The following is an 11777-nucleotide window of genomic DNA, read 5'->3' on the forward strand; positions in this document are numbered from 1 at the left end:
TTGGGAAAAGATCTTTACACCTGATACAGGGTTAATATCCAAAATATAGAAAGGACTCAAGAAGTTAGAGTCCAGAGAGACAAATATGCCTATTAAAATTGGGGTACAGAGCTAAACAAACAATTCTCAGCTGAGGAATATGGAATGGCTAAGAAGTACCAAAAGCAATGTTGAACACCCTTAGTCATCAGGGAAATGCAAATCGAAACAACCCTGAGATTTTACCCCACAACAGTTAGAATGGCTAAGATCAAAAACTCAGGTGACAGCAAATGCTGGCAAGGATGTAGAGAAAGAGGAAGACTCCTCCATTATTGGTGGGATTGCAGACTGGTACGACCATTCTGGAAATCACTCTGGAAGTTCCTCAAAAAACTGGACATTCCACTACTTGAGAATCCAGCTATACCTCTCCTAGGCATGTACCCAAAAGATGCTCCAACATACAGCAAAGACACATGCTACCCTATGTTCATAGCAGCTGTATTTATAATAGCCAGAAGCTGGAAAGAACCCAGATGCTCTTCAACAGAGGAATGGATACAGAAAATGTGGTGCATATACACAATGGAGTACTATTCATCTATCAAAAACAATTAATTCATGAAATTCATAAGCCAACGGATTAAACTAGAAAATATCATCCTGTGAAGGTAACCCAATCACAGAAAAACACACATGGTATATACTCACTGATAAGTGGATATTAGCCTACAAGCTCGAATTACCCAAGAAACAATACCCAGACCACATGAAGCTCAAGAAGAAGGATGACCAAAGTGTGCATGCTTCACTCCTTCATAAAAGTGGAAATAAAATTATCCATCGGAAGGGATATGGAAGCAAAGTTTGGAGCAGAGGCTGAAGGAACCTGGGACCTGCACCACATGTGCCCCATGAATGTCAAATACTTAGGCAAATGCTAGCAGTAAACTGCTGAACTGAGAATGGGACCCCCTTTGGAGGAATTAGAGAAAGGATTGAAAGAGCTGAAGGGGCTTGCAACCCCATAAGAAGCACAATGCCAACCAATGAGAGCTCCCAGAGACTAAATCACTACATAAAGACTGTAGATGGACTGACCCATGGCTCCAGCTGCATCAGTAGCAGAGGATGACCTTGTTAGGTACCAATGGAAAGAGAAGCCCTTGGTCCTGCCAAGGTTGGACCCCCAGTGTAGGGGACTGTCAGGGGGCAGGGCATGAAGGGAGGGTAAATGGGGAGGAGAACACCCTTATACAGAAAGGGGAGTGGGGATGATGGGGGCTTATGAACAGAAAACCAGGAAAGGGAATAACTTTTGAAATGTAAATAAAGTAATATCCAATAAAAAAAGTTAAGTCGAAAAAAATTGAAGGCTGAAATGATAGTTTAAAAAATGAAAATATTGAGTTCTCTGCACCCAAATCCCGTGGGAGGGAGAGCTAAACCTTCAGAGAGGCGGACAAGCCTGGGAAACCAGAAGAGACTGCTCCCTGCACACACATCTCGGACGCCAGAGGAAAAAGCCAAAGACCATCTGGAACCCTGGTGCACTGAAGCTCCCGGAAGGGGCGGCACAGGTCTTCCTGGTTGCTGCCGCTGCAGAGAGCCCCTGGGCAGCACCCCACGAGCGAACCTGAGCCTCGGGACCACAGGTAAGACCAAATTTTCTGCTGCAAGAAAGCTGCCTGGTGAGCTTGGGACACACGGAAGCAGAATTTCTCTAGGACCGGGCACGTTCTGTGTTTACCGGAAGTCCCACACCCGCGGATCCCGGCCCGCAGCAGCTCTCTGCTCCCAGACCCGGTGGGAGAGAGACCCAACCGCCTGGTCAGGTGGGCACTCCTGAGGCTGCAGAGCGGAAGAGACCACCTACACTGCTCACCCCTGCCCACATCCCTGGCCCAAGAGGAAACTGTGTAAGGCCTCTGGGCTCCCGTGGGGGAGCGGCAGGACCCCTGCCAGAGACACCGCCGGACCCTGAAGGAAACAGACCGGATAAACAGTTCTCTGCACCCAAATCCCGTGGGAGGGAGAGCTAAACCTTCAGAGAGGCAGACAAGCCTGGGAAACCAGAAGAGACTGCTCCCTGCACACACATCTCGGACGCCAGAGGAAAAAGCCAAAGACCATCTGGAACCCTGGTGCACTGAAGTTCCCGGAAGGGGCGGCACAGGTCTTCCTGGTTGCTGCCGCTGCAGAGAGCCCCTGGGCAGCACCCCACGAGCAAACCTGAGCCTCGGGACCACAGGTAAGACCAAATTTTCTGCTGCAAGAAAGCTGCCTGGTGAACTCAAGACACAGGCCCACAGGAACAGCTGAAGACCTGTAGAGAGGAAAAACTACACGCCCCAAAGCAGAACACTCTGTCCCCATAACTGACTGAAAGAGAGGAAAACAGGTCTACAGCACGCCTGACACACAGGCTTATAGGACAGTCTAGCCACTGTCAGAAATAGCAGAACAAAGTAACACTAGAGATAATCTGATGGCGAGAGGCAAGCGCAGGAACCCAAGCAACAGAAACCAAGACTACATGCCATCATCGGAGCCCAATTCTCCCACCAAAACAAACATGGAATATCCAAACACACCAGAAGAGCAAGATCAAGTTTCAAAATCATTTTTGATCATGATGCTGGAGGACTTCAAGAAAGACATGAACACACTTAGGGAAGCACAGGAAAACATTAATAAACAAGTAAAAGCCTACAGAGAGGAATCGCAAAAATCCCTAAAAGAATTCCAGGAAAACACAATCAAACAGTTGAAGGAATTAAAAATGGAAATAGAAGCAATCAAGAAAGAGCACATGGAAACCACCCTGGATATAGAAAACCAAAAGAAGAGACAAGGAGCTGTAGATACAAGCTTCACCAACAGAATACAAGAGATGGAAGAGAGAATCTCAGGAGCAGAAGATTCCATAGAAATCATTGACTCAACTGTCAAAGATAATGTAAAGCGGAAAAAGCTACTGGTCCAAAACATACAGGAAATCCAGGACTCAATGAGAAGAACAAACCTAAGGATAATAGGTATAGATGAGAGTGAAGACGCCCAGCTCAAAGGACCAGTAAATATCTTCAACAAAATCATAGAAGAAAACTTCCCTAACCTAAAAAAAGAGATACCCATAGACATACAAGAAGCCTACAGAACTCCAAATAGATTGGACCAGAAAAGAAACACCTCCCGTCACATAATTGTCAAAAAACCAAACGCACAAAATAAAGAAAGAATATTAAAAGCAGTAAGGGAAAAAGGTCAAGTAACATATAAAGGGAGACCTATCAGAATCACACCAGACTTCTCGCCAGAAACTATGAAGGCCAGAAGATCCTGGACTGATGTCATACAGACCCTAAGAGAACACAAATGCCAGCCCAGGTTACTGTATCCAGCAAAACTCTCAATTAACATTGATGGAGAAACCAAGATATTCCATGACAAAACCAAATTTACACAATATCTTTCTACAAATCCAGCACTACAAAGGATAATAAATGGTAAAGCCCAACATAAGGAGGCAAGCTATACCCTAGAAGAAGCAAGAAACTAATCGTCTTGGCAACAAAACAAAGAGAATGAAAGCACACAAACATAACCTCACATCCAAATATGAATATAACGGGAAGCAATAATCACTATTCCTTAATATCTCTCAATATCAATGGCCTCAACTCCCCAATAAAAAGACATAGATTAACAAACTGGATACACAACGAGGACCCTGCATTCTGCTGCCTACAGGAAACACACCTCAGAGACAAAGACAGACACTACCTCAGAGTGAAAGGCTGGAAAACAACTTTCCAAGCAAATGGTCAGAAGAAGCAAGCTGGAGTAGCCATTCTAATATCAAATAAAATCAATTTCCAACTAAAAGTCATCAAAAAAGATAAGGAAGGACACTTCATATTCATCAAAGGAAAAATCCACCAAGATGAACTCTCAATCCTAAATATCTATGCCCCAAATACAAGGGCACCTACATACGTAAAAGAAACCTTACTAAAGCTCAAAACACACATTGCACCTCACACAATAATAGTGGGAGATTTCAACACCCCACTCTCATCAATGGACAGATCATGGAAACAGAAATTAAACAGTGATGTAGACAGACTAAGAGAAGTCATGAGCCAAATGGACTTAACGGATATTTATAGAACATTCTATCCTAAAGCAAAAGGATATACGTTCTTCTCAGCTCCTCATGGTACTTTCTCCAAAATTGACCTTATAATTGGTCAAAAAAAGGGCCTCAACAGGTACAGAAAGATAGAAATAATCCCATGCGTGCTATCAGACCACCACGGCCTAAAACTGGTCTTCAATAACAATAAGGGAAGAATGCCCACATATACGTGGAAATTGAACAATGCTCTACTCAATGATAACCTGGTCAAGGAAGAAATAAAGAAAGAAATTAAAAACTTTTTAGAATTTAATGAAAATGAAGATACAACATACTCAAACTTATGGGACACAATGAAAGCTGTGCTAAGAGGAAAACTCATAGCGCTGAGTGCCTGCAGAAAGAAACAGGAAAGAGCATATGTCAGCAGCTTGACAGCACACCTAAAAGCTCTAGAACAAAAAGAAGCAAATACATCCAGGAGGAGTAGAAGGCAGGAAATAATCAAACTCAGAGCTGAAATCAACCAAGTAGAAACAAAAAGGACCATAGAAAGAATCAACAGAACCAAAAGTTGGTTCTTTGAGAAAATCAACAAGATAGATAACCCCTTAGCCAGACTAACGAGAGGACACAGAGAGTGGGTCCAAATTAACAAAATCAGAAATGAAAAGGGAGACATAACTACAGATTCGGAGGAAATTCAAAAAATCATCAGATCTTGCTATAAAAACCTATATTCAACAAAATTTGAAAATCTTCAGGAAATGGACAATTTCCTAGACAGATACCAGGTATCGAAGTTAAATCAGGAACAGATAAACCAGTTAAACAACCCCATAACTCCTAAGGAAATAGAAGCAGTCATTAAAGGTCTCCCAACCAAAAAGAGCCCAGGTCCAGACGGGTTTAGTGCAGAATTCTATCAAACCTTCATAGAAGACCTCATACCAATATTATCCAACCTATTCCACAAAATTGAAACAGATGGAGCCCTACCGAATTCCTTCTACGAAGCCACAATTACTCTTATACCTAAACCACACAAAGACACAACAAAGAAAGAGAACTTCAGACCAATTTCCCTTATGAATATCGACGCAAAAATACGCAATAAAATTCTGGCAAACCGAATTCAAGAGCACATCAAAACAATCATCCACCATGATCAAGTAGGCTTCATCCCAGGCATGCAGGGATGGTTTAATATAAGGAAAACCATCAACATGATCCATTATATAAACAAACTGAAAGAACAGAACCACATGATCATTTCATTGGATGCTGAGAAAGCATTTGACAAAATTCAACACCCCTTCATGATAAAAGTCCTGGAAAGAATAGGAATTCAAGGCCCATACCTAAACATAGTAAAAGCCATATACAGCAAACCAGTTGCTAACATTAAACTAAATGGAGAGAAACTTGAAGCAATCCCACTAAAATCAGGGACTAGACAAGGCTGCCCACTCTCTCCCTACTTATTCTATATAGTTCTTGAAGTTTTAGCCAGAGCAATCAGACAACAAAAGGAGATCAAAGGGATACAGATCGGAAAGAAGAGGTCAAAATATCACTATTTGCAGATGACATGATAGTATATTTAAGTGATCCCAAAAGTTCCACCAGAGAACTACTAAAGCTGATAAACAACTTCAGCAAAGTGGCTGGGTATAAAATTAACTCAAATAAATCAGTTGCCTTCCTCTATACAAAAGAGAAACAAGCCGAGAAAGAAATTAGGGAAACGACACCCTTCATAATAGACCCAAATAATATAAAGTACCTCGGTGTGACTTTAACCAAGCAAGTAAAAGATCTGTACAATAAGAACTTCAAGACACTGAGGAAAGAAATTGAAGAAGACCTCAGTAGATGGAAAGATCTCCCATGCTCATGGATTGGCAGGATTAATATAGTAAAAATGGCCATTTTACCAAAAGCAATCTACAGATTCAATGCAATCCCCATCAAAATACCAATCCAATTCTTCAAAGAGTTAGACAGAACAATTTGCAAATTCATCTGGAATAACAAAAAACCCAGGATAGCTAAAGCTATCCTCAAAAATAAAAGGACTTCAGGGGGAATCACTATCCCTGAACTCAAGCAGTATTACAGAGCAATAGTGATAAAAACTGCATGGTATTGGTACAGAGACAGACAGATAGACCAATGGAATAGAATTGAAGACCCAGAAATGAACCCACACACCTATGGTCACTTGATTTTTGACAAAGGAGCCAAAACCATCCAATGGAAAAAAGATAGCATTTTCATCAAATGGTGCTGGTTCAACTGGAGGTCAACATGTAGAAGAATGCAGATCGATCCATGCTTATCACCCTGTACAAAGCTTAAGTCCAAGTGGATCAAGGACCTCCACATCAAACCAGACACACTCAAACTAATAGAAGAAAAACTAGGGAAGCATCTGGAACACATGGGCACTGGAAAAAATTTCCTGAACAAAACACCAATGGCTTATGCTCTAAGATCAAGAATCGACAAATGGGATCTCATAAAACTGCAAAGCTTCTGTAAGGCAAAGGACACTGTGGTTAGGACAAAACGGCAACCAACAGATTGGGAAAAGATCTTTACCAATCCTACAACAGATAGAGGCCTTATGTCCAAAATATACAAAGAACTCAAAAAGTTAGACCACAGGGAAACAAATAACCCTATTAAAAATGGGGTTCAGAGCTAAACAAAGAATTCACAGCTGAGGAATGCCGAATGGCGGAGAAACACCTAAAGAAATGTTCAACATCTTTAGTCATAAGGGAAATGCAAATCAAAACAACCCTGAGATTTCACCTCACACCAGTGCGATTGGCTAAGATCAAAAACTCAGGGGACAGCAGATGCTGGCGAGGATGTGGAGAAAGAGGAACACTCCTCCATTGTTGGTGGGATTGCAGACTGGTAAAACCATTCTGGAAATCAGTCTGGAGGTTCCTCAGAAAATTGGACATTGAACTGCCTGAGGATCCAGCCATACCTCTCTTGGGCATATACCCAAAAGATGCCTCAACATATAAAAGAGACACGTGCTCCACTATGTTCATCGCAGCCTTATTTATAATAGCCAGAAAATGGAAAGAACCCAGATGCCCTTCAACAGAGGAATGGATACAGAAAATGTGGTACATCTACACAATGGAATATTACTCAGCTATCAAAAACAACGAGTTTATGAAATTCGTAGGCAAATGGTTGGAACTGGAAAATATCATCCTGAGTGAGCTAACCCAATCACAGAAAGACATACATGGTATGCACTCATTGATAAGTGGCTATTAGCCCAAATGCTTGAATTACCCTAGATCCCTAGAACAAACGAAACTCAAGACGGAATGATCAAAATGTGAATGCTTCACTCCTTCTTTAAATGAGGAAAAAGAATACCCTTGGCAGGGAAGGGAGAGGCAAAGATTAAAACAGAGACTGAAGGAACACCCATTCAGAGCCTGCCCCACATGTGGCCCATACATATACAGCCACCCAATTAGACAAGATGGATGAAGCAAAGAAGTGCAGACCGACAGGAGCCGGATGTAGATAGCTCCTGAGAGACACAGCCAGAATACAGCAAATATAGAGGCGAATGCCAGCAGCAAACCACTGAACTGAGAATAGGTCCCCTATTGAAGGAATCAGAGAAAGAACTGGAAGAGCTTGAAGGGGCTCGAGACCCCAAAAGTACAACAATGCCAAGCAACCAGAGCTTCCAGGGACTAAGCCACTACCTAAAGACTATACATGGACTGACCCTGGACTCTGACCCCATAGGTAGCAATGAATATCCTAGTAAGAGCACCAGTGGAAGGGGAAGCCCTGGGTCCTGCTAAGACTGAACCCCCAGTGAACTAGTCTATGGGGGGAGGGCGGCAATGGGGGGAGGGTTGGGAGGGGAACACCCATAAGGAAGGGGAGGGGGAGGGGGATGTTTGCCCGGAAACCGGGAAAGGGAATAACACTCGAAATGTATATAAGAAATTCTCAAGTTAATAAAAAAAAAAAAAACAAAAAACAAAAAAAAAAGAAAAAAAGAAAATATTGTGGTACGTAATAACAGATATGGACATTACTAATGAAAGGTAAATTTTAGTTTTGCTAAGTGCCAAATTTCATGAAAATTTTGCATCAATATCAATTACTATATTGAGTAAAAGGTAATTATTTGAAGCAAAATCATTAGGGACAGTTGTCTCAGGGTGTCAAGGAAAAAAATCCTCAGTCTGGATCCTAATTAGTCATGGTTGGTTTACATGAAAATATATAGGAAGATTCTCATGAGAATTTAATCCCAACAGTCAGAATTGAAAATAAATGTGATCAAAATATTCTTTCAGTACCAGAGACATGACAGCAAGATGCCCTTATATAAGGTACTGTTATAAATGTCTATATTTTAAAATAGAATAAAGTAAAATGTTGCTGGTTTTGGACTCATGATGAATGAAGTTGTGGAAAAAAAAGACAAATAGCTTATTCTGATTCTGTAATTGTATAAAGTCATCCTCCTGCTGACAAGGTACATGTTCTTGTTAGAATTTAGTATATTCTTTGACTTTTATATGTCTTGTATAGAATTTGTAAAGTGCAAAAACCTTGGTGTTCCAGTGAAAGGAGGTGGCAGATAATGTTTAAATATTCAGCAAATTACGAGAAACGCAAAACTATTACACATTTTATTTACTATTATTTGATAAGGTGATTGTGGTTTCCGCATTCATTTGTAAAAAATAATGTAATGAATGCAGAAGATTTAATAAAATGTAGCAACAATGATGATTTTTTAATTAAGGGATGATATATTCTACATGGCTTTCTAGGAAACTTAATATAATTTTCTTTTATATTAGATCTGGATGAGATTTTATTGATTTCAAATACATTATCTAATAATGAGTGCCAGAGACCTAAACAAGTCAAAAAGAAAACGGAACATATGAAATATTTTTAAATGAATGTGGATTATGCTCTTATAATAAAATTTTTGTTGATGATATAGGTAAACAAAAGTATCACTTATCAAGGCACTTTTCTTAGTATATGTCGTGTATATTACCAGCATGATACTTAACAATGATATTATCTTTTTCTGAACTTATTATACATTAGTATACTGAAAAACCAGAAGTTTAGTCTAGCAACACTGACTTTTTGTAATCATTTAGACCAAGAAAAAAGAAGAATGGATAAGGAAAACTGCTCTTCATTACCAGATTTTTTCCTCCTGGGAATTTCCAGAAACCCTGACATGAAGAGAGCTTTATTTGTTGTGTTTCTGGTTGTTTATCTTACTATTCTTGTAGCAAATGCTGGAATGATCGTTTTGATCAGAATAGATCCCCAGCTTCACACACCAATGTACTTCTTCTTCAGCCAACTTGCCTTCTCTGACTTGTGCTATTCCACTGCAGTGGGACCAAAGATGCTATTGGACCTCATTACAGAGAATAATCCAATTTCATTTGTTGGCTGTTTCCTGCAATTCTTATTAGTTTGTACCTTTATAGATATTGAATGCATGCTTCTGGCAGTAATGGCCTTTGATAGGTACAAGGCCATCAGTACACCCCTGTTGTATGCTGTGGACATGTCTAACAGAGTTTGTTACCAGTTTCTAACTGGAATCTATGTGTTGGGAACTATAGATGGTTTCATACATACATCATTGGCATTCAGCTTATGTTTCTGTGGCTCTACTCATATTAATCAATTTTTCTGTGATTTTCCTGCTGTTTTACTCATTTCCTGTTCTGATACGCAGATCAATGAACTGGTGCTATTCATCCTTTTTGGTTTCATTGAACTGAGCACTATCTCAAGTGTCCTGGTCTCTTATTGTTACATCATCTCATCAGTCTTAAAGATCAGCTCTGCAGGGGGACGCTTCAAAGCTTTCTCCACCTGTGCATCCCACCTGACTGCAGTAGGGATTTTCCAGGGGACCATGCTCTTCATGTATTTCAGACCAAGTTCTGCCTACTCTCTAGACCAAGACAAAATGACATCAGTTTTTTACCTCCTCATTATCCCAATGATAAACCCTTTGATTTACAGCCTAAGGAACAAGGATGTGAAAGAAGCCCTGGTCAGGCTCAGAAAGAAAAGGTGGTTTTAAGGAAACTTACTGAGTATACAGAAATGTATGTTGGGATTTTTGTTTTATACTACACAAAACAAAATCAGTAATATCACAATTTTAATTGGAAAATATTTTTACCAAAGTCTATAAATAAAAACCAATTTGAGACAATTCTATGTGTCCTTTTAGTTTTATTGTCTGTAGCAAGGAACACCAGAGACCAGCTCCAGCTGCTAGGTTCAGGTCCTGTGAAAGGGAAGGGGCATGAGTGAAAGTGAAGATACTGACTACCTGTTGATTTTCAAACAAGTGGCCCTGAATAGCCTGAGCCATCTTTATACAATCATAGTCATCTTGCTTGCCTTAGCAATGACATCATTGGTTATTTTATTGAAAGAAATCCTAACATCAGTATTAAACAATCTCCACCATTACAAAAATCCCCTAATAATTTCCCTTCCTCCTTCCCCACTTCCACTGAGTCAATCACTATCAAACCTTATTTTGCACTACAATGCATAATTTCATTGAGCAAAAATTAAATGACTGCATAGGCATGTTCTGTAGACATTTAAATATACATGAGCAGTTATGTAGTTAAACAAGGTAAGAGAGAGAATTAAATATTTGAGGCTTTAAGTCCAGTCATCTGATAGTAACTGGCATAATAAATACTTTTTAAATTGTAGACAGAGATACATTCACTGTACCATGTGATGTTTCTTGATATGCACCTGATAGCATCTTTTCAAGAACCATTTTAAAATTTATACTAAATCTCTATATTCTAAGTCTCTTTTGATCAGACATAGCTTCCCCATTCTAAATCTCTATTGATTACACACAGCTTTGTCATTTTATGTCTCTATTGATCACATATGCCTCCTTGGCACAGTTAGTTAAGCAGGACCCACCACTCTCCTCAACTGCCACAGGCTTACTCAGTATAACTGTAGCTGTTTCTCTACGGACATGATTACATGTCTTACCTAGAATTAATGGCCATATCTGGAGAATGCATATTGGCAGAAAGAAGAGGGGGGTTTTACCTCCCAAAAGAGTATTGGTAAATCAATATTGGGTTTTCAGCCTACATGATCCCTGGCCTACCGTGATCAACAAAGTGAAAGAAAATTTTGCTTTGTGTTTAGACAGCATATGAAAGCAAGGAGAACTGGTAGCAAATGTGATGTGAATAATAAACATACAGTCCACCAAATTTACCATAAGTTTTTGTCTAGTGGGAAGGGGTTTCCAATGTCTCACCGCAGTAGAATCCCATCAGTGAATCACTCATATGCTGTTCCCAGAAGATGTTGCATGGCCACCACCAAATCTGCACTACTCTCTTCAGGAAAGAATTTTTTTAAATCCCTGATGAACTAATAGTAGTGAAGGACTTGTTAGTTTCTAACACATGACATTTTGTCTTTCAACCATTAACAGTAAAACTGGTGATTTTTTTCATGTAAATTCACTTTAATATCCCTAGTCTGTGTTATTAGTATACACAATTAAGGTAAATGATAAAAATTAATGAAGGTATAATTTTCA

At 39.9% G+C, this 11777-nt stretch overlaps 1 protein-coding gene across 2 annotated transcripts; it reads left to right on the top strand.

The window, feature by feature from the left end:
* The first annotated feature begins 603 nt into the window (after nucleotides 1-603).
* On the top strand, nucleotides 604-10259 carry Or5w13b (olfactory receptor family 5 subfamily W member 13B). 2 transcript variants are annotated; one of them, XM_006234491.1, is made up of 2 exons: nucleotides 604-616; nucleotides 9316-10259. In XM_006234491.1, the coding sequence occupies exons 1-2, from the start codon at nucleotides 604-606 to the stop codon at nucleotides 10257-10259; spliced, it is 957 nt and encodes a 318-aa protein (XP_006234553.1). The 2 variants fall into 2 exon arrangements, with proteins under 2 accessions (XP_006234553.1, NP_001000662.1); NM_001000662.1 differs by lacking the exon at nucleotides 604-616 and having other exon boundaries at nucleotides 9327-10259.
* The last annotated feature ends 1518 nt before the right edge of the window (nucleotides 10260-11777 follow it).

This window comes from Rattus norvegicus, chromosome 3, assembly GCF_036323735.1.
Source record: "Rattus norvegicus strain BN/NHsdMcwi chromosome 3, GRCr8, whole genome shotgun sequence".
NCBI classification, from domain to species: Eukaryota; Metazoa; Chordata; class Mammalia; order Rodentia; family Muridae; genus Rattus; species Rattus norvegicus.